This window comes from Ixodes scapularis, unplaced genomic scaffold (genome assembly GCF_016920785.2).
Source record: "Ixodes scapularis isolate PalLabHiFi unplaced genomic scaffold, ASM1692078v2 PGA_scaffold5__190_contigs__length_132052651, whole genome shotgun sequence".
In the NCBI taxonomy this organism is placed as follows: Eukaryota; Metazoa; Arthropoda; class Arachnida; order Ixodida; family Ixodidae; genus Ixodes; species Ixodes scapularis.
In genome coordinates, this window is record NW_024609880.1 from 51,264,213 (window position 1) to 51,286,956 (window position 22,744).

Sequence of the window (22,744 nt, forward strand, 5' to 3'; positions counted from 1 at the left end):
ACACATCCTTTATACTCGTGCCATTATCCAGTTGTGCCCCTGGGTACTGACAACGTATACACTAACGTGTCTGTTTCTTTTAAAACGCAACTGTAAAGCTGGAATCCCTTGACACGGTAAGTGCAGGATTACTCCAGACCATACAAATCTAGGCCATTTGGGAGTCTCTAAAGTGATCCTGTACAATGCAACTGCTAAGTTGGAAATTGCATAGTTCAAAAACGTATGTCGGAACAGGAGCCACACAAATGAAGGCTGGCAAGTAAGCATAAAAACCCCAAAATAAACATCAAACCCAGGTATGCAATGGATTAGAGAAGACAAATGAGGTGCATGCAACTAGACATTGTTTATGTAGGTGCAGCTCAAAGGAACAAAAATTTGCTCGACTGGCTATCAAATTTTGTCACAACTTTAAACATGTTGCCAATTCAGTGCATTGCAGCTCCGAGTGCGTCGAGCAAAAGCTTGCGCTGCACAACTTGGGGATTTGGGTTCAATCCCCACCCCTGCCTGTTTCGATCTGAATGAGCATCGTACCAGCGTGCGGTCGTGCATCACTACTGAGTGGTGCACTTTAGAGACTTTGGGCTAGCGGTTGCACTGCACTGGCTAAATTTCTTATCTGCAGCTGAAACGCCAGATCCCCATTGAGCGAGATCGAATTCCGGCTGTCTAAATATGCACGCAACACCATTACTGATGGATTGGGTGTTTCAATTTAGCAACTTTCTGCGGACAAAGCGAAATGCAGAGAAATGCTTCGTTTGGAAGTTTTTTTTATTTTTTCCTCGGGTAGCTATACCACACCTCAAACACTCGGCTACTCTACAGAGATCACAATCAACTTGACTAGGTCATGCAAGACAAACAAGAGTGTGCTGTTCCTTTTTCCACAAAAGAGTTTGTTGCAAAAACGTTTAGGGTGAAACTATACATAGCTATGTAGCAAATTTGATGAATCTTTAAAAATATTTCTTTTTTTGGCCGGACCAGTGGGAATTGTTGATTGCCATCGATTTTTGCTAGAACTAATTTCTAAAGAAGTTCCACTAAGCTTTTCTTGAAAAGAAAAAAGTAATTTCACAGTGGAATTTGAAGTTGCAACCACCCTGAAGTGTGTGTTTGCCAGTACCCAGGCAGACGTTGATTAAAGGCCTGTCTGGAATAGAAGGTGTAAGTTCACTGCAGTGGCTCTAATGTCATCATGCGACTTCAGAATCATTGGTTATTCAGATAAAACTGCCAGCCCATACTACCCACGACGCAGCCATCAGATGTTGAAATCGGTAACTGCAAGAATGCTTGAAGAGGCTAGTAGCCTGGTACCTATCCACAAGCTGCTCTTCAAATGTTGAATCTTTTGCCAAACTCGAAAGCAGAATTTGGAAATCGGAACCAATTCGGCCATGATGAGTCACTATCGCACACAAGCACTGCAAAATCGATCACAATTCCTCTAAGGTTTTAAGTTGATGACGAAGTCCCCTTGCATGCTGCTGACTTTCAGCAATGCAGCACGTGACGGCTGCAAGGCGCTTGCGACCAGTCCATCAGCCCAAGTTCTGGCACTTGCCATGCGATGGTCTTGTTCTTCTCCAATGTTGAATTGCGCAACTCCAGAGGACAACATGTCTGTCGACGTCGTGGAATATGCGACCCAGAGAAGTCCTCAATAGCGCTTTGCTTGGCACAGATGGATGCGATCGTCCTCCAGAGTCGACATCAGTACAAGAGGACAAGAAACTGTAGACGGACCCCGTCGCAACCTCCGGTCCTGACCATCACTTGTTCTTGGCCTTCTTTGTCTTCTGTGTGGCCCCGCTGTAACACGTCATCATGTAGCAGAGGACAAACGTGTTGGCCACCAGAAAGATGAGACTGGCCACCCAGACATGCAGAAACAGCGGCTTGCCCGCAAACTCGAGGTAGTACGCCTCCGCAAGCCACAGTGCCTGCCCGCCGAGCCACATGAACAGCAGCAGGACGCCGTTCCGGAGACTCAGGTTCAGCTTGGGCAGCGCCGCAGGCAGCAGGCACAGGTACCAGAGGAAGTACTGCGACGTGACCACCTTGTTGAAGCCGACCAGGACGAACGTCTCGCAGAAGAGTGCGAAGGGAAGGTCGTTGAGCTGCCCATACTTGAAGGACACCATGGCCATGAGCAGTAGCTGCGGCAGGAACGCGGCTGCCGTGCTCATGGGCATCCCCTCTTCCTCCGCGAGGTAGAGCGAATAGAAGAGCGGTGAGAAGTTGTGCCGGACATCTTTCCTCGTGACGTGGTACACAAACGCTTCCTGGACATACTCCGTACCATAAGCCAGGTAAGACCCAAGCGACGGCACCAGGCAGGATGCAGCGCAGGCGCCGACGAAGAGCATCTTCCTCCGGTTTGGCAGCAGGAGGCGAGACAGGTAGGACCGCAGCGTCTCGGAGTCGCCTTTTGTTGATCCTGACAAAGGCCGCGTCTGGAGCGCGAGGTAGAATGGGAGCGCATAGACGGCCGTATACATCTTGAGGTGCACCGAGAGTCCGTACGCAAGCCCAGCCACTGTGTCCCTGTTCTTGAGGACGGCAAACAGGGCGAATACCACGAGGACTGAGAGGAGAGAGTCCGCGTTTCCCCGTGTGGACACTGCCAGCGTGATCGGGTTGTAGAGCCAGAGGCACGTGCAGAGCACGGCCTTGCGTTCGCTGAACCTCGCTGTGCGCACAATGTGGTGCAGGTAGTAGCCCACGAGCACGTCCGCCACGGAGAAGAGGGCCTTTCCAAAGGACGGGTGGAGAAGGATATTGGGGACAAGCAACACTGCCAGCAGGGGGCTGTAGCGGTATGTGTCGCGCAAGAAGGGCGACCGGCCGTTGGCCACGTACGATGCGCCGTCCGTGAACACGTGGTAGTCTACGTCCGTGTACTTGACATGGAAGTGCTGGTCTTGCCATTCGCCGAAAGCGATGAGCACCGCACGTATGAGGCCCGCTAAGAAGAGATGGTGGTACAGCTTGACCTTGCCGACAGCGAATCGGCTGTTTGACTGTTGCACCATCATGTAAGCAGGATTCTAGGAGCTGGCGGTCGGACTGTACGTGATGTGAAACATCGAGGAACGGACGCGGTGATTCTATGTTTTGCTTTTAAGTTCCCCTTTGGCCTTCTTCGACGCTTCGTCCTTCAGAAATCCGGAGCAGCAGCCTGACATCTCTCTCCACTTTTCACAGCATTTGAGCATCTCCTTGATGAACTTGACACAGGCATCCTCTTGGTAGTTGTTCTCTGGAAAGAAGGAGATAATGAGGCATTATTTGTGTGCACCTCTGTTTTCGAGCTGCAGTACGTGTACCCGGATGCACTGGCACCCAAGGGGTACTCCAAATGTTTCTGTAGTTGTGGCTAACAGCAAGATGATACTGTCACCATGCAAGCTTTCTTTCTCCCTCGCTTTCAAATTCTACGCAGGCTTTGCAAACATGATTACCAACAAGCTTTGCCTGTCCCCCAATTTGAGTGAGCAGACTGCACTTGGCACTTTGAAGGTGTTATATGTTTTGTGCCCTTGTAAATCCTCCCCAACAACAAATATAATATAAAAAAAATGTGAGCAAACCTTACCATAGACAATTATTTTAGTAAAAAGATAACCGTTTCCTTTAAGTATCTTCCCCAGAGCGCGTAAACTATATGCATGCTCGCAAAAGCAAGTGCGCATATTGCGCTAATCCACGTTAAGATTTTGTCCATAATATACATTTTCCTGCAGCACATCACTGGAATAAACAAGTTTTCGTGTTAAAGCGCAGCAATCGCTCTCTCAACTGTAGTCAAGTTGCAGCTCGAGGAATGAGCGCTTTCGAGCGCATTAAAGGCAAGGTTGAAATGGCTGCGCGACCCGTGCTTTTATTAGAACAGGGTACCGCGATCAATTTGAGCCACGATAACTACATAGTATCACCGCCCTTAGCGGCAAAAGAGGAGCACATTAGACAGCGCAGCGGATTGTTTCATGCGCGCAATCGAGCTTCACCCGCGACCTCAGCAGCAATCGATTTCATGTGCAGCGCGGCAACGGGTACTTCCAATTTCGCGGATGCTACGAAGTGCTAAACTGTATCTCGATTAGTTGTAAAGAACTTTTGCAAAAAGGCGTGAGCAATCATTTACCTTGGAGGCATTTTTGGATGGCGCACGCCTCTTTTTGGCACGGATCAACGGCTTTCATTTGATGCGACCACGCGAAGGCGATCACAAGAATACAAAACAAATGAAAACTTGATTTGGCCCGCGATTTGCAAGCCAGTGCGACACCGCCGACGGAGCCGACACCGACAACACCGCCTGCGGATGTAGCAACGCAAATAAATAAAAATGATAAAAGTTTTTTTTTTTCCCGAGTAACCGGCGACGTAAAGGTAATGAAAAATTTCTAACGGTAAATGAACAAACCCAAATTTGGGCAAGTGACCAAACGGTGGCGCGCGCTGTCGACAACAGAGGAGAGCAGACGACACCGATGCTTTAAAATAGCAGCATGTTTAAAATAAAGACGAGCGTTTTCTGTGAGCTTATAAATGCACAAGTTAAAGTGGTCGCACGAATGCTTTCCCTTTTGTTGGTTAAGTTTATACTGAGCGAGATAATGAATTCTCAAATTGCTCCATGCGCTTCATGCCCAGTGCGCTTTCAACGCACGCTTCAACCTTTAAACTGACGTACTAAAATAGGCTCAAACAAGGCAACTTTTCTGTGGCGGAGAGGAAACTGCGAAAAGGTGAAAACGAATGAAAGCTCTCAAAGCAGGCTGATAGCTCATTCAGATAACGAAAAAAAATCAACAACTCCCCGCAATAAAACAAAACAAAACAAGGCGGTTGTTATATTAGCCGCTCTCCACTCAGGTGTTCCAGCTGACTGGAAAGGACAAAAAAGACAATCGTATCTGTCGCAAGACTGCTACTGGACGCTGTCTTTATCTTTTGTTCGTATCGCTCGCTGAGGCCGACCTCATGAATGAGCTCCCCTAATTCTCGTGATTTCTCGCGTAGTGACGAGATTTCGTGAAGTGAACCATGGAAGATGGCGGCTGATAATGATGTACGATTAATAGAGCGGTTACGCGTCGTGATCGGTGAGTATTGCTCGCTTATTGCCTTCTTTTCGACGTTACAACGTCCCGAGCTTTCGTTTGAGTGTGAGAACGTCGGGATCCTGCGCTTGCGTTCGAGTTTCCGAAGTGTTGACACCCTCGATCCGCGAGTAGGCTTATCCAACAGGTTGCCGTCGCGTCGTCGCTGCTTGACTTCTCGTCCGAATTTTTGGGCTCGACTTTTGCTTCTCCGCACGTCCGATTCTTCGGACTCGACTGGTTCATTCGCGCTGATTCGAGCCGTGCGTCAGCCTCGTCGGTCGCGTGAGTAACGACCTTGAGCGTTCGTGAATGATCCCGGAAAAAAAATTTTTGCTTCCTTCATTCATTCATGAAAGTTGTAACGCCGAGGGTCTTTATTTTTCTGAATGAGTGTCGCAAGCTGCTTTGATTGCCGACGCTCGCTTTGGTCTCGGCGGCGCGAGCCGCGTCTCATTTTCGCCGCGCCCTAAGACGACTTGGACGAAACGTACCACCCACGGGTGTCAACCAACGCACGAAACAGAAAAAGAAAGAAAAGAAAAATAGAGCGAGTGTTTTGAAAAAAAGAAAAAAAAGTAAAATAAGAGCGTGGGACAAGCACGCGCTACTCCCGCGGTCCGCCGTACAAGGCCTAGTTTACGGCAAGTTTTTAATCACTCGACACTTATTCTTTACATTACGCCAATTAAAGAGACTCGTCTCCTATTGTTTGGTCGTTCCAGGCGAAGCCAAGAACCTGCCACCGAGGAGTCATGGTGCCGTTGAAGAGCGTGACGTTTACTGCGCTATCAAGTTGGACCAAGAGGAGATATTCCGTACCACCACTCGTGAAAAAACACTCAAGTGAGTACACGCGCCTACGATGAGCCGTTAGTCTTTTTATTTTTCTTCCTTGAATCGGTCCTATCGAAGTGAGCGATCTAGCAGGAATCTCAATTCTCTCATTCGATGTGTTTTCTTTCTGCATTTTTGTTTGAACAAGTGTCATCGTGAGCCTTTCCCTCACTCTAAAATCGCCCCCAATCGGCAAAAGTTTTTTTTTTTTTTTTTCCCCTTTTCTTTTTGAATTCTTTAACCCGTTTTATATGCTTGCGCGGCGCGAGCGTGGAATGGTGTCACCCGCGTACTACAGCAGCCACCAGGCTGAAACGACAGGAAGGCGAAGACGGCGGGTTAGCTTTTTCAAGGCTGCCGAGGAGAAATTTTACTGGAATCTGGGCGGCTGGGTACAGGGAAGGTGGGCAGCTTATACCGGGAGTGGACATTCTATAGCTTGAAGAGATACAGCAAATAGCCTGTTCACTGATTCGCCTTTCTCTGACCAACTGCAACTGCTGCCACTTTTCGGACAACCCTGAAATGCCCGTTACAAAGGGTATAGCCATTGCAGAGCCGTATATGTAGAGAGTTTGGCCATTCGTTGGAAAGTATAGGAGACAAACGATGAGGCACCATTGGCCGAAAGCGGGCTTAGCGTGTTCCAGGGCGTCTTCAGAAATTCGAATGTGACCAACCAGAAGCCGGAAATAAAACCTGGCGGTGGTCGCGAGAAACAAACATGATAACTGCATTGGAGTAACTCTCGATGGCTGAAAATATGGTACACGTGATGTTTCAATCACGCTCATCCAAAATGATGGTGGAAGAGTGCGACTAGCGGAACGATCGACATAATCCGTACGCCGAGGGCCAAAAATCTGCCGTCCGAGCGGTCACACTCTGTCCGCGTAAAACAGAGTTGAGCGGCGCATTCGTTTCTTACATCTTTCTGCATGATCATGATCAAAACAACACGTGACCCTATTTTCAACCACAAAGAGTTACTACACTTCACTCTTACGCACTTGTTAACTCCATACATGAACATGGACCTTCGATCAGAACTGTTTCTTGCTACCACCGCTAGGGGATTCTTTTCGGCTTCTGGTTGGTCAAGAGAGCATGCCAAACCCTCTTTCCGAGTCTGCTGAATGCCCTGGCTCTGCCGGCGCCTCCCATTGACCAAACTCTCGACATATACGGCTCTGAGCCATTGACGTCCATCCATTCATGCATATTTTTTTTTCAATTTTATGAGGCGTCATTCTCTCACCTTGGGCTCGAAACAATTCCAGATGTGTTATAATTGACCGATTTTGATATGTTCTCTCATCGTGGGCTCGAAACAATTACGAAAGTGTTATAATCGACCGATTCTGATAGATAGTGCATATATTTGATGTTGCAAACACTACAAAACCGTTCGTTTAGCTGTTGGGGAGGAGGAGTGGCCGTGACGCCCCAAGCGGTTAACTTTAGAACTACATGGATGGGGACAACAAATACACTGACTCGGCGCTCGGCCGACATAACCGAACGCGGCGTCAGCCTTCAAGTGGAGTTTGTGCTCTCCGGTGAGGGGGAGGAGGAGTTCTTTTGTTACCACTCCGGCCTGCCTGAACAATGCAGCATGCACGGTGCCAGCTCAGCGGAAAAGCCGAAGTGGAAGCCGGAGTGGTCAAGCTCGCATTCTGACGACTGTTTTGGGACAGATCCGGCACTTAACGTCACTTCGTCGATTGTTAGTATTTTTTACATTACACTGTGCCCACGCTGTATTGTAAAAGATGACGTGGACATGCCCATAAGGCCTGTGGGCATGTGCACAGTCCTTGTGTCGAGTAAACACCGAGGTGTGGGGACAACAAACGGGTCAGAGTGCCTCCTATAGTTTGATCTCCTGCCGAATACCCAAGTCGGAGGTCTTCCGGAGCAATGCGATGAATGGTGCCGGTATGCCAGTGTTTTCTCCCGCAAATAATTGTAACGCAATCGGTTGCAGTCAAATGCAAGTGTGCGAACCAGCCTGAACACTCGGTTTTGGAGGGGCACTCAAGTGGAGTTTGAGATTGTCTGTTTATAGTGATAACTCAATCCGCATCTCTAATCATCTGTAGAGAAAGACGAAAAGCGACTACGTCTGAAGCATTCCAAAATCAAACTGATCTCCTGGTTTTTATTTGCACGCGGTCTTCTTCTTTTCTCAGTGGCTATCGCCACATAGCCCCCCTTTGGAGACGGAGTCGTCCGAGTGAACTGTCCTGGAGTGTTTGATGCGGGTCGCGGGTGCTACTGTTGAACTCGAGGTGGCTTGCACGCTGGGAAGATCAGGCGGCTGAGCGATCGTATCGCTCTTAACAAATGCTAGCTCGAGGCGGTCAAAGGACACAACCGTGTCGCGGCCATTAACTCGCAGCCTGAATGTTTTTTCGCCACGTGCCACGATGAGGTGGGGTCCAGTGTAAGGTTGCTGGAGCGAACGGCAGGCGCTGTCGACGCGCAAAAACACATAGCCACTGTTGTGCAGGTCGCGATGGAAGAAAGGAGGCTTGCTCTGGCGTGTCCGCGTCGGTGTAGCGCGCACGTCACCGAACAGATGGGCTAAGTCCTCCACGTACTTCACAGCACTTCAGATCAGAAGGTTGCGTGTTCGAATTACGTCCGGGTCACCAATGTAGAAAAAGACAGACGAAAAGCGACTACGTCTGACGCATTCCAAAATCGAACTGATCTCCTGGTTTTTATTTGCGCGCGGTCTTCTTCTTCTTTTCTCAGTGGCTATCGCCACACATTCGAATAAAACCAAAATTTACACTCGTGGGCGGCCAATTTCCCTACTAAAAATCGAATCAAAGGTTTGTGACATGCACCTCTTTCTGCGTCTTGGAGCAGACACCAGGGGGCGTTGTCGGACAACATTTTCAAACAATAATTGCTCTATTATGTCTCCTACACCCGAAGGATTTAACGTTTTTTGTCAAAACATAACGCATAATGCACCTATAATGAGCAATTATACTAATGTTGGAAATCTCCATGCAATGACTTCTTTTTATTCTGTGAAAAATTTTATGGAGGTGATGGGGGCCCGAAAACAGCTCCTCCGAGAGAAAATAGTGCCCGTGTATTCCTATTGCTGCGAGTCTACTAGGACGTCTTGCCATGTAGAACTGGTGAAAGACAATGACTGTGCAGACGAGCTGGTGATGGTTAATCACAACATTCAAAACCCGAAACTGTGGTGAGAGACAAAAACAGGAAACTTTGAAGTGGAAAAAAAGGCACGGGAGGAGAAGTCTCGTATGCACCTAAATCATTCAATTTTCTCTAGCTCCTTGTATGAAAATGAACTGGTCATTTTTATTGTCTAAAGCCCAATGAACAATGTACCGTTGAAAACATGCTTCTACAGAATGCACTCGAGTGCCCCTTTAAGCGACTGACTGGTTACGACCGAGCACCTTAAAACCTCTTGGGATCTCTTTTGAGGAGAGAACACAGGGTGCCATCTGTTGGGTAGCCTTGGAACGCTTGGCGTTTTCACATGTTTCTTATTTTTTCTGTGCTTCAGTCTTTCTTTCTTGGCTTGGGAAAAAGCTTTTGGCAGCATTATAAACAACCAACCATTTCTCGTAGAAATAGTTTATCCATTTCATCTCGGAAATAGTGCAGAACTTTCGTTTTAGTGAAGTGCGGTTCCAGGGTCAGATCACAGATTGTGTCAGCGTGTTCTTAAGGGACTGCAAGAACTCGGTTGTAGGCAAATGCAAGTGTGCAAATGGGCCTTTTGTATGACATAACAGCCAAAGATTAGCTACGTGCAATGTATGTGCCTACAAGGTACAGCTGCAAATGTGATACGATGAACCGTGTGCCATTGTCTTGAGCTTTTTCACGGCACTTGCAGTCGATCGAACTGTTTCCCTGCTATACACTACCTCAACGAGCCTTACCTGCGTAATGTGCGACGTGATTGTGAGACAGAGCAATCGCCAGTTTTTGTTTTTTTTCCTCATGGAATTTAAGGGCTGCCGTAGAAACTACTTCTGTAAAATCCCTTAAAGGGGCAGTGCAACGGTTTTAATGTTGAAAGAATTGCCAGTTTTCATTTTTTATATTGTTTATACAAGCCCAAGTGACCAAAAACACGTCACCTTTCCCCAAAAAACGGCTATTCTGCTGCGTAATCGCAAGGCAAAAAACAAATTATTTGCCGATCTGCAGCCGCCAGTGGCGGCTACGGGAACTAAAATGACGGCGTCTCTGGGGGATACGCGGAAGTCAACAAACCCTGTCCCCCTCCGCTGCTACACTCGCCGTCAGCCCCGTGTCCATCGCTCGCCGCGACCTTCGACGAGGCTAATCCTTTAAAAGTCAACAATCGCGGAGGAAGCGGCTGGGGTCTCTGAAGAGAGGGCCCAAGGGGAAACCATGTGAACCCCCAGAGACGTCACTTGAAAGTCGGCATGGAGAGTTGAGAGGCACTTCAACCTTCGATTTGTTTCATTTTTTTAAAATAAGAACTAGCGCTCACAAGAAAATGCGGCTTTCAGTTTTTCGTTTCATAGGTGACGCAGATTAATTTCGGCAGTTTATTGGCCAAAGTCTGAAAATCGTTGCACTGCCCCTTTAAGAACACCCACCCAAAATGAAGAGATAAATCGCAAAAATATGGGGTGGACGACCCTCAAAAATGTGACGGCTACAAACATTGGGGCACCCACGTGAGCTGGGAACTAATACTGCAGATTGCGGACGCAGCAGATTCGCGTGCCATGATGTGACAAACCTGCGGGAGCTCACTAGAAACTCTCTTGTTGTACCTACCGGTACTGCAGATCGCGCGGTTGATGCAAATCTCGTCGGACATTGCGTCATATGCGACAAGAATTGAGGGATGGGTGATTTTTCTTATGTTTTGTGTTATGGATATTTAGAAAAAAAAGAAAAAAAAAACGGTATGGGCGATTTCTCAAGGGAGAGCTTTGATGCGGGATTTTATGGTAGTCTGGTATAGAGTGCTTATTTGGGGCAGTAGCCTAAGCTGTAAAATGCTCGTCAGTGACGTGCCTGAGTAAAACGTGAAAAAGCATCAATCTGTTCGTGCTAACAGCATCGTGCAGTGTACATGAGCTCTACCAAAATGAAATTTATTTGGTTACTAAGAAAACCCGGAGATACAAGAAACACAAAAAGAGGCGTCAGGGCAACAGCGTCTGAGTACATTTTTTTTTCGTACCTCTGCATCATTAGCTTGCCTGCGTGAAAACTCTTGTGTTACCAAATGTTTTTAGCAAATTTGGCGACGAGAATGAGATACAAGCCCACGCTCATATGTCCAATCCTCATCACCATTAGCATCATCCTCGCGACGGATGATCAATCATAGGCTGCTTTAAGCTTAGATTTTTTGTTCTTTTATTTTTGGTTGTTGTATATTTATGGATTTTTGCAGGCAGCAGGTAGTTTGCAGCTTTTCTGCTCTCACTACGAAGCTCAGCTGGCTCGTTTTGAAGGGAGCAGAAGTTACGAGCTTGACAGAAATAGCATCACAATACACAGTCTTCGTACAAGCGAGCTGTCTTGTTGGAAAAGTGGCTGCAATAAACTATGTAATTAGAGCAATGGCACATTACATTTTGCAGCATGCTGCATTTAGTTTTACATTTAGATAGGGCTTGTGATTTTTATCTTTCACCGCATAAATGCTGATAAAATTACGGAAAATAAAGTTTTCCAAATTTAGTGTACCTCTGCACCTGAAAAAGTTGTACTTTTTGTTTAGTAGGAAAGAAAAATTGGTAAGTTATTTATACTATTTTTTTTATTTTTAATTTTTGTATTTCTGCTTCTAAACAAAAATGACGAAGCAGAAAAGCTGCAGGCTGCTCAAGCAACATGTTAAATATTATGGGCCATGGAAAGGGAATCACAAGTGAGACAGCCCAAGTACTGGGACAAAGTAAAGAAAGAAGGAACACAGTCATATACGAGTTATTTATTTATATCTGTTTGCATTGCTCGCATTTCACCTTTGCTTGATGCGGATAGTATTTTAATGGACTCCAGTGGTGGAATTTGTGGACTTGCTTATAATATCCCTCAAGTAATGTGCGACAAACGTACGTGAAGGTGCCTGGCGTCTTCTTAGTCTCTTCTTGACAATTTACGTTTTACAGGCTCCAAAATTGAAATTTAAGCTAAATCAAATTGTCTCGAAGATAAATGCCAGAAGCTTTTCTCACACAAACTGCCACCCTCCACAGGTTCTACATTTTCTGTGATTCGTGCAGCGTCTTCCCTCAAACAGCCGTTCGAATGCTTGCTGTTGTTCCTGGTTTCTTTTGTTGTCAGAGCCCAGCTGTATGGAGCTTGGAGGCTGAGGAAAATTTCGGAGACCAAGCAGTGTCTCTTTTACCTGGAAATGACAACTTAAACTAAACAATATATTTTTTGAATGCACAAGGCTGGAATAAAAAAAAAAATTCCACGAAAAGTATAAACATTCCACATCACGGCATTATATTGCTGTGCATATTTTGGGCAGTTCAATACATCTCATACGAGTAACAAGGGACTATTCGGCCTTTGTTCCTGCTATGATACAAACACATTTCCAGTAATAGTGTGCATTAAAAAAAAACAAAAAAACATGCCTGCGTATGTGTACGAACTATACCGTTTGTTCATGAAGATGCCGCATTTATGTGAATCAACCGCATTCCACGAGCATTTCAAAGGCCTTCAGACCCAGTGCCTTTAAATCACCTGCAAGCATGCAGAGTGGCACGCAAAGGTTTGGGGTCGCGAGTTTGCCGACCGCCCAAATGCCTTTGATATAAGTGTCATTTGAAGTGCCCGCAAAGCAAGGTTAATATCACCCTAACTCGTGAAAATGCAAGGAACAGATTTTCAGTGTCTAAAACACTTACTCCACCGCTTCATTAACCCTTCGCATGATTGCGTGGATGGAGGGGGAGGTTGATCGGCGGAATTGCCTCCGTTGTTAGCTTTCGGTACTCTTAACCTAATTATAAAGTTAAAAGTTACAAACACGCTTAGAAAAGATATGGAAGGACTTCGGTATCAGTCTTACCCAGAGTCTGGTACACCGGGTAAACTAAATTCCACCTTCGAAGTGCTCGCGGCACACAACGACCGACGTTGATGGTGCCTTTCTCATCCTTAGTTTGATTGACCATGCTTTTTTTAACCTCAGCATATTCGGCTAATGAAAGCTGATACCGGCTTCTTTTCAGGATTTGCATTGTGGTACTGAACAGTAGGCTAGCATGATTGCAAACCAGAAAACGGGCAGGGAAACGAGCTGGATGCGAGATCGTGATGCGGAATCCTTTCCCTGACGTCACGGTACACCTCAGCCAATCGGGGCGTGGCGACCGCAGCGACGCTTGTGTTCACTCTTGGGGCAAATGAGACATGTTCTCTTCGGGCACATGGCCCGGATTTTGATTCAAGGGGGGGGCGCCCATGGCAGGTGTCTATATGAGGGGGAGGGGCAATAGGAGGCCCCAGCAAAATGGAAGATTTTGGGGAGGGGGGGGAAGCCCGGGCCCCATAGGCCCCCCCCCCCCCCCCCTGGATACGTACCTGGATCTTTATACATTGACAGAATCATTTGAAGCTCACAGTAAAAGAATGGTGCATAAAATTTTAAGTCGAAATATGTAGGGTGGAATATTTTCAAGGGTACCTGGTAGATTGCGCCAGTGTATTTCTCATCACAGGCAGTTACGAGGGAAAGTAACAAACTCTAGCACACGCAAGCACAAATGTGTTAACCAACCTTAAGAACAATGAGGCACCCTATGCGAAGTGCAAGTTCGTCTGCTTCTTGCGCAGGGGTTGCGGTGACCTCGGAATGCTAAACTTTGATTGGCTCCGGTTGAGATGATAGCGGGTAGACCTCAATGCTAGCTTCTTGTCAAGCTGACTTGAGGTCTACCTACTATCTTTCCAACCGGAGCTCAACGGTCTGACGTCGCAGCAACCCCCAATTGAGAAGCAGACAAACTTGTGATCTGCATAGTCGGTAACAGGTTAAGAATGCATGCGCTTGTTGCCTTTTGCCTGGCCTTGACTCTGAGTGCAACAAAGGGTTATAAAATGCAGAAAGCTGTGCTTCTTTAACCTGTCGCCGACCATGTATCTCATCTCTCCCGTTGACCGAATTGTGCGGCAGGGCAGGCACACTTTGCAAAGCAGATGGTGTCAGGGGCTGGAAAAGTGAAAATAAGGAGCTAACTCTGCGACCCCCGCCCGCGTGTGGGCAGTCCGTTCTTCTCGGAGGACTTCCAGTTCGAGGTTCCCCGGGAGTTCCGGCAGCTGTCGGTGTATGTGGCAGAGCGTGAGCGGGCGTCCAACAAGGACAAAGTGCTGGGCAAGGTGTCCATCAAGAAGGAGGGCATGCACAAGTACTACGGCAAAGACAACTGGTTCCCCATCATGCCCGTGGACGCCGACTCGGAGGTCCAGGTGAGAGGGCCGTCGACGGCGTTTCTTTCCCGCTCTGCCTTGTCAGTTTTCTTAAATGCGTAGCACTTTTAGGGCCAGCTGTAATGCTGTCATGTTCGAATTTGGGACGTAGCCTCGGTAGAGCGTGCACCGCAGGGCAGGCAGTCAACGTTTGCAGGGTCTGCGTTCAGGCGGTGACTGCTGTCGGAGCGGGGACTTTCCTCGGTTTGCGGTCGGTAGCTAAGCGGACTACATATACTGTTAAAGCTCTTGCTTGCGGGCTTTGTGTACGACCGAAGCAGCGCAGGAGTGGCAACAGCGGGCCAGGGGCAAATTAATGAGTAAGGCTTGGTTGGGGGGGGGGGGGGGGGGGGGAAGGGAAGAGGAGGAGGGGGAGGGGAGGGCATGAGGGGGGGGGGGGGGGGGTGGGTTCGGAAGGAAATGGTTGTCTTGGGTGAAGGGTGGCCCTGATCTATCTTGCTAACCCAATAGTTGCTGTTGAAAAAAAATAAGCTGGTTTATGTTATATTTTTATTAAAAAAAAGTTTCCTTGTATGACCAGTGGGAAAGGGGGGGTCCCCCCCCCTTTTTTTTTTAAAGGGACCCTGAAATAAATTTTGGGGTAGGATATATCAATGATTTTAAATATGGATTTTACTAATCGCATATCAATTAGTGGGCAAAAAAAAACCACAGAACTAGTACACGAGGGAAGAAAGCCAAAAGCCATTCAATACGGAAATTTAAAAATATAGCGGACTATTTCTCATCTCTTCTTTTGCAAAAGCTCTCCGCTTTTTAATTGTGATGCATCTGCGGGGCCCAAGCTCGTCAGCCGAACCCGACTTGCGCATTGGACACGGGCACTGCACTGCGTCCCTCGCACGTGTGCGCTCATCAACAATCAATCCGTCGACGAATATTTGAATTCGCATTCGTGACCAAGGATTGCTGTGGCGGCACTTATCATCACTCGCGAATGACAAGTTTCAGGGTGTGTTTAAAGAGCACGGTGGGGGCTTGGAGTCATCGCATCCGGTGAAATACTACGTCACGACCACACAAGTTCTCCTTTCGCTTTAGAATCGAGGAGGAAAGCTAAGCAGGATGAAGTTGAAAGATCATTCCACGATCCTTTTTAAATCTGCGGCAGGCACAGCTAGGTAAAGAGGGAGAGTCAAGGGACGCTGCTACAAAACAAGAGCGCCTGGCCCAGTAGTGGCATGAGGCCAGTTGCTGTTACGGAGCGGCCAACCGTCGGTTTGCGTGCCATATCACGGACAGTCCGTCAGGTGCGGTGCGTAACGTGTGCAACAGATTGTGGCTTTGGGTGGATGTGAGCAAAGCTGTTCTAAATGCGACGCATTTTTAATGTCTTCGGGAAATACGCCTAAGAGACGACTAACTTCTATATACCGCAAAATACCGAGCAAGCGCCCACTCAAACTTTGTACATAATCGCCAAAAAGTGGGGGATGGGCGCATTTGAGATCATAGATACTACGTATATATGCAGTGGGCTTATTTTTTCCGATGTTTCAAATTTTAGGGGTGGGCGCTTTACTGTGGTATGGGCAGATGCATGGTATTCCACGGTAGGCTGCAGGTTTTTCGATTTTGGCCGGAGAACGCCAGTAAACATCTACGGGTATTGGCAGCTTGAAATAAGCCAGGGCCAAGGAGCGTCGGTTTCTTTATTGTTGCATCTTGACATTTCTGGGCAAAGAATAGTTGCCAGCTTCTCCACCCAAGCAGAGATGCTTTACTGTCGAGACCGGTTATAACGAAATCAGCAGGAATTGGAAATCACTTCGCTATATCCGCTATTTCGTTATAATATATGCTCTAATTCCACTTTTCCATTGCGAGCAAAACGTCATACTTTCCTGAAGTCCACCAATGCTCAAGCTCATAAGCAATTTATTTGTCCAGAGTTTCTGGCTCAAGCTAACAATTTTTACTGGTGACCAGTACACAGACAAAACCAGCTTTTTATGGCACTCTAAAACTTATTCCCATGCACTCGTACGGTACTTCCTTCATTGAATTTAGTTTGTACTTGCTTACTTGGCTGTTATTCAACTTGTAATTATAAACTGTTGTTGAAATTTCGGTAACTTGCTTGGAGAATACAAGCTGGAACGACAGAAGACAGTACTCATTACTGTACACATCTTGTTCCATTCCGCATTCTTGGTGGAGGCTGAGTCTACAGTAGTATCTCATATGGTAAATTCAGCTGGTAGATCTGGATCGATTTCCAAAATTTGCGAAGGAGGAGAAAACCCGCTTCTTTTGGCACGCTCTGGATCTACCAGTTGTAGGCGCCAGCATGGATTTGGAGCGGCCCATCCGCCCAACGCCCAACCGACGTAAACGGAAACAGAAGGACGCTCTTCCCGTGAGCCTCAGGCAGTCTCCCCTCCCGTCTCCCGTGCACGATTCCCGCGTATCTCCCTTCCACAAATGACAAGAGCATGGCTGATCCTGCACAACTGTCGAATTCGGCGGTGCGCCAACTGCTGCTGTCACTTCTCGGAGGATGTGAGGCAGTTCGAACTTGAACTAGCTCTCTGAAGCGTCGCTTTCATATAGCAAGAGCACCGACGTAAACAAGTTTGGTCCCGCCACTCACGCCATTTCTCACAACAGCGCAATCCACTCGAGGGCCTGCCACGTAGGCGCAGCGCCGAGAAAGGAAGTACACAAGGTGCGCCGCAGCCGAGCACCAGCCGACTTCCGCAAGGCCCCCCGAATTAGGCGGGGTGGTTTTGCTCCTGTTTGATGCACTCCACAGAGCTCGCGCTGTCACAAATCAGCGAGCTGAAGATGGCCGACTTGATCCAAATCTGCGAGGTGAAGATGCGCGCACCAGATCTACCAGCTGAATTCACCAATAGTCACATGTTTGAGCTTTTTAAGTCTCACCCTACAACACTGTTTCTTAAACTTCATTGCATGTATACCCCAGGTTGCATTGCATCACTTTTTCAAGATTTATATCGTGAAATAAAGCGCAGACCGCATGGCACGTTTTTGCTCGCGATTCAGGCCCGTCGGCGTCAAACTAACGTCATTTCCTGCGCGCGGGCGCGCATTTTCGAGGGAGCGTTGATTTCTAACCAACCCAGAACAAGACTCGCCCGCTGAGGTGTCGAAGCGGCTCTCGCCAATGAGGGTCGGTCGAACTATCACGTGATCCTGCGCAGTACGCTGTTTCGTATTCAGCACATTTTAAAGTGTTCAAAAGTATTTTTATTTTCCATAGAAAAATTTAAAAGGTTTTTTTTTTTTACACACAAACCCATTTTATTTACTTATTTGTTCATTCAATTCTTCTTTTGTAGTATTTGCACCAACATTTACATTGCATGTTAAGAATTCTGTTATCTGGCAATGCTGATAACGCGCGGCCGGCGGTGCTTGGTTTTGTCTGCATGCGGGTGCCCCCGCGTCAGCTTCCGCGTGAGCGTTCATAGCGTGTCGCGTTTTCGCGTGTAGAAAAACACGCCATGCGGTCTGCGCTTTAGACATTGTAATATAGTCTTATTAATTGATTAAATTAGGTTACTGGGGTCCTAAAACTGATCTGCTTTTTAAAACACTCAAACTTTAATCCGTGTAAATATTTTTTTTACAGGGAAAGGCCCACATTGCAGTGAGACTTGAGCCTTCGACAAAATCTTCCATATACGGGCCCTGTGCCAAGCTCTCCGTAAGGTAAGTTGTCTGTTTACTCGCAGCACTAGCTTATACGGTTGCCTGATCACAAGGAGGTGTCAGTAGAATATCAGAGTCACTACGTGCTTGTGACATTCCAAAATATCCAAAGCTTTCACTTTCTGATAGGTGGAGGGAAGCTAGGCATGATTGTGTATGTTTGCACGTGTGTGGAAGATAGAGAGAGCAAGAGAGAGAATGAGCGTCACATGGGAACTGCCATTTGTAGCTTCTCGGCACCAGTTTACATGCTATAAGGGCTCGTGAATGCTATGTTTCTAGTCATTCGTATGTTTTAAAATGCTAGGAATGGAACAGTGAGGTCAGCCAAACTGGCAGGACTCCTGACCTTTTTCGACTGAGGATGGCTCGCACTTCAAAGAACTGTCACCTCACCCTTTTGGAAGATCGGCTGCATACCTAATCACTTCGTTAGCAGTACAAACAGGAGCTCCTGTAACTCCCTATAAAGCCCTTGAATTTTAATGATACAAATAGCGAAATGTCACTTTCATAATTTTACATGCAGGGTGACTGAGTGCAGCGACCTGAACCTGGTGAACGGGTCGTGCAACCCCTATGCCCTGGTGACTCTCTGCCATGGACTGGTGAAGCAGGAGACGCGTAAGAGCAAAGTGCGGCGGAAAACCGTCTGTCCCCGCTTCGAGGACGCTTTCTACTTTGACGTGAGTTGCTGTTGCTGATGTTTAAGATGTCTTTATTAGATGGCTACTTTGTAATCGGATACTTGATGCCAAGTCATCTCTGGAAAAACTATGGGTAGAGAGAAATGTGAGATGTATGACAGGTAGGTTATATGTGCTTTTGAACTGCACAATTTTGTGCAGTTGGTAGCCCCCTTCTCAAGAGCTCATCACGTGATTGGAGGATTGTATTTGAGAGTCTTTTGTCGTCCATGTCCTGGGTCGCAGTCACCGTTTGTTTCTGCTGAGCGGTTTTTTATTTTGTCGAAAAAATAGAAAGAATTGTGCTTTTTGTACATTCATAGATGTACTTTTTCAAAAATAAGACAGCTGCTATTCTTAAAGTAAATTTTAGTACCGTATTTACTTGCACAATGAACACACTTTTTTTTCCCGAGATATTGACACATATTTGGAGGGCGTGTTCATTACGCGGGGTCAAATTTTTTCATTTAGTACACACTTTGCGCAAATGTCATTTTAGGTGCCAATATGACATGGCAGGGTACTGTGGCATGTCTCCACTGACGGAGGCCCACCCATGGCTGGTCATGGGTACGCCACAGCAATCATGCTCTATAAATTGCAAACCTTTTTTAGGGCGCTTTTGGCGTGCCTTTTGCCAGAGAAAAAGCGCCCTACGGTGCTCACTGAGCACGGAGAGTGATGCGACCATTCTTGGGCCCTACCACTTTCATGATATCACTGTTCGAAAGCGGATCACAGACGGCGGCATGTTTATTGACATCAGTGCATCCGATGGACAAAGCACGTCCAGGGTTGGGCAATTTCTCGACCCCAGCTTCGCTAGGCGTGCGCAGCGCTCGATTTCACGGTTGACCACTTCCGCAACCACGCAATCGCAGCCATTGCGAGAGCGGCTTGACTTGACTTGACTTGACTTGACTTGACTTGGCCTGGCCTGGCCGCTTGGCAGCAAAACAAAAGTGGCAAGCTTGGTGGCTAGCTGGCTAGCTCAGTTGGACGCAGTTCAAGACTCGCAAAGCCAAAAATTAAGTTTGTTCATTACGCGAGAAAGAAAAAAAAAAGTAAATATTGATGGTTGTTGGGGGGGGGGGGGGGGGGGGGTGCGTTCATTATGCGAGTAAGTATGGTATTAAGGAAGGACAGAGGTTAGCAATGGGAGCTCCAACTGGGTGCTACTGTTCTTAAATGTACAGGCAGGTAATATAATGGGCCAGTTTAGGTGGCAATTGGTGGTGTGGTGCAAGCGGGAGTTATTATTTAGAATGACCCAAGCGTGTTCAGATGAAGTATACTATTTATCCAGATCTGAAAATGACTGTTAGGCAATGGTGCTGAAGCTAACATGGGGAGAAATGTACAGAAAAGGTAAAAAAGAAAGGCCCAGAAAGTGGCTATGTACGGGTTGTTTGACATTGCATGTGAACCGTCCTTTGTTTTCCAATTGGCAGTTGTGACTCTTTCCCAAAAGTTGTGGAAAACTTTTGTGGTGCATGCACATGCAGCTGTTATCAATGGTTGCCAAGCAGTTGCCTGCCAAAAATCATGACAAGAATTTGAAGTAGTAGTAGTGGGCTCTTGTACCTTTTAGGGGGAGGGTGCCTGACATTTTTTGCTAGATTTACGCCAGCCAATGCATGTAAATGTATGCACTGACATGTCATGTCTCGTGATGAGGCGAGTTAAGAAGGGACACTAGCTAGAGGTTCAGCTTCTGAACTACTCAAGTTATTGGAATGATATTTGCAGGAAAGACAACTTTAGATGTAGTTGTACTGTGCAAACTTTTAGCTGTCTAGGACAACTTTAGATACCTGCATAAGATGTGTCACTCTTCGTTAAGAAATCTATGATATGCGAATGAAGCTCTTATGCATCATTTTAACTCCTTGAGTATAAAGTGGGGGATGTGGGACTTCAGGCTATCTAGTTTTTATAACTCAAATGTAAATATTTCAGGAAGAGTGATTACCTCAAAATATGAGATGCATATCTGCAGTCATGTGATTGGTGTGCCATTTGAGCCAAACTGCGCCAAAGTGCTTACCCTACTACATCCTGCTACATTTTACCAAAATGTGAGAAATTTGCGTCAACGTTGCGCCAAATTTTGTTTTGGCGCAACGTTGCACTTTAATGGCACTGAAAATATTGTAGCTCAGGCCTCGTTGCTCGGCCAGGCCGTTACGATATGCTTATGCGAATTCTCAGAACTTTTGGCTATTGTCTGAAATAAAGTACTATTCGATTGCATTTCGTATGAAAGGCTGGCAGTATACTCGGAAGTTTCGCAATAATTCCCATGTTCGTCGTCTGTTCTGCTGGAGGATTAGTTAGTCTCGTTGATTGCGCTTCTCCTTGCGCATCGGTGTACTGCAAAGAAGCGAAAACCGCAATGTAAGCATCGCAATTTCGTGTGTTTTGCTTCGCCCCAGCGCACCACCGTGCTAAGGGGAAAGCACTCCTCCAGAGTGAGACGCGACACAATTCCCGAATACAACTTTGGCTCGTATGTATGATAGACTACAATATCCTGGCGGTACCTTTTTTCATATCGAGATTTAGCTAGGATACTTCAGTAGTGCAAGAACATTTATATGCTCTCTTTCATATGTTTATTTATTTATTTATGCCAACTGATTTGTTTAGCAATCCCTTTTATACAGGTGTGATTAAGTTATAACTAAGTTGGCAGGAACAGTGGATGGAAGCTCGGGAACAACCTTAATGAGCACGGCGGGATTGTTTTTAAGTTTCATTCACATGCCGTTTTTGTTATGAAGTTCTACACAGAAAAGTAATTGACGATCATAATCAAATAACAAGTGCTTTGTTTTTTATCTGAATTAAAAATTGCTGTTTTATTACAACCTTAAGAACTCGAAGGAACCATTACTATATGGGCTCTATATTATTGTATTATTTCAGTGAGATTGAGTACCTAAAATAACCGTTCAGAACAGTTTGTGCTGTCCTTCTTCACTCACCTTCTCACCGTGTTTGGTGGTTCTCTGCGCAACTAAACGCTAGTTTTGTGTTTGAGGGACTACCTCCTGCTGTGCAATTGATGCGAACTAAGGGTTGCACGTAAGTGAGAAGGCAATGTAGACATTACGTTTCAGTTGGACGCGCCGACACATTTATCTTCATAATGTCTGCATTGGTATGAATAAGAATGAAAAACAAAAGTTCTTCTTGCCACTCCAAAATTGACTTTTGGCTGCTCCAACAGCTGCTCCAAAATGACTCGGACCAATCACATCACTGTATCTGTCCTATGTCAATTTTTGCAAACTTTTTTTCTCAATGAGAACTTTAATGTAAAACAAAATAAATTAGATAGCCCGATTCCGCAGTAAATTTCAGTTCAGAAACATCTTGATTGTGGTATCCAAATAATTTTAATTTTACCTTCTAACAAAAGATTCCTTCGTACGAAATTAGCAGCAAAAATTGGAACTGAGAAAAATGCATTCAAACATTGAACTCCTTTACTTTGTTACTGCCTCACAATGTGTTGAAAATATTTTATATCAGGATAGCTATTTGGCACATAATAGCGAAATTTAGTGTAAGGGTGTATTATTAGTTTCTAAATCCGAAAACCTCAAAATTGAAAAATGAATTTTTTCACATTGTTTTGAAATTTAGGCCCATGTCCCCCTTTAAGGTAATATTCGCATGTGACAGCTGCTGCTTTTTTTTCCTCTCTTCCAGCTCAAACCCCAAAGGTCAGACAAACAAATCCGGTCGATTAGGGATGAGTTCAGCAACCTTGAGCTCAGGTGAGTCGCCGTTATAGTATATATTAGGTGTCTTTTAAAAATAATGTAGTGTTTTCATTGCAAACATGAACTATGCCTCGCTTAACGCTCAGCCTTCGCCTTAACATAATGCTAGCAATCTGAACCAGGTGCC

The 22,744-nt window shown here is 46.3% G+C and overlaps 2 protein-coding genes across 2 annotated transcripts in view; one reads left to right on the plus strand and one right to left on the minus strand.

The window, feature by feature from the left end:
* Positions 1-720: 720 nt before the first annotated feature.
* Positions 721-3,267, minus strand: LOC120851149 (GPI mannosyltransferase 1). The gene has a single exon (XM_042293974.1). It carries the CDS (start codon positions 3,048-3,050, stop codon positions 1,785-1,787), a length of 1,266 nt encoding a protein of 421 aa, XP_042149908.1. The 5' UTR covers positions 3,051-3,267; the 3' UTR covers positions 721-1,784.
* A 1,724-nt stretch (positions 3,268-4,991) lies between these two features.
* The window catches only part of LOC120838348 (ras GTPase-activating protein 3), a 54,704-nt gene continuing 36,951 nt past the window's right edge, over positions 4,992-22,744 (plus strand). Inside the window, exons 1-6 of the mRNA XM_040208220.2 lie at positions 4,992-5,123; positions 5,846-5,966; positions 14,237-14,438; positions 18,058-18,137; positions 18,667-18,823; positions 22,544-22,611. Coding sequence (XP_040064154.1) covers positions 5,072-5,123; positions 5,846-5,966; positions 14,237-14,438; positions 18,058-18,137; positions 18,667-18,823; positions 22,544-22,611 — 680 coding nt within the window. The 5' untranslated portion in view covers positions 4,992-5,071. The remainder of the gene's footprint in view (positions 5,124-5,845; positions 5,967-14,236; positions 14,439-18,057; positions 18,138-18,666; positions 18,824-22,543; positions 22,612-22,744) is intronic.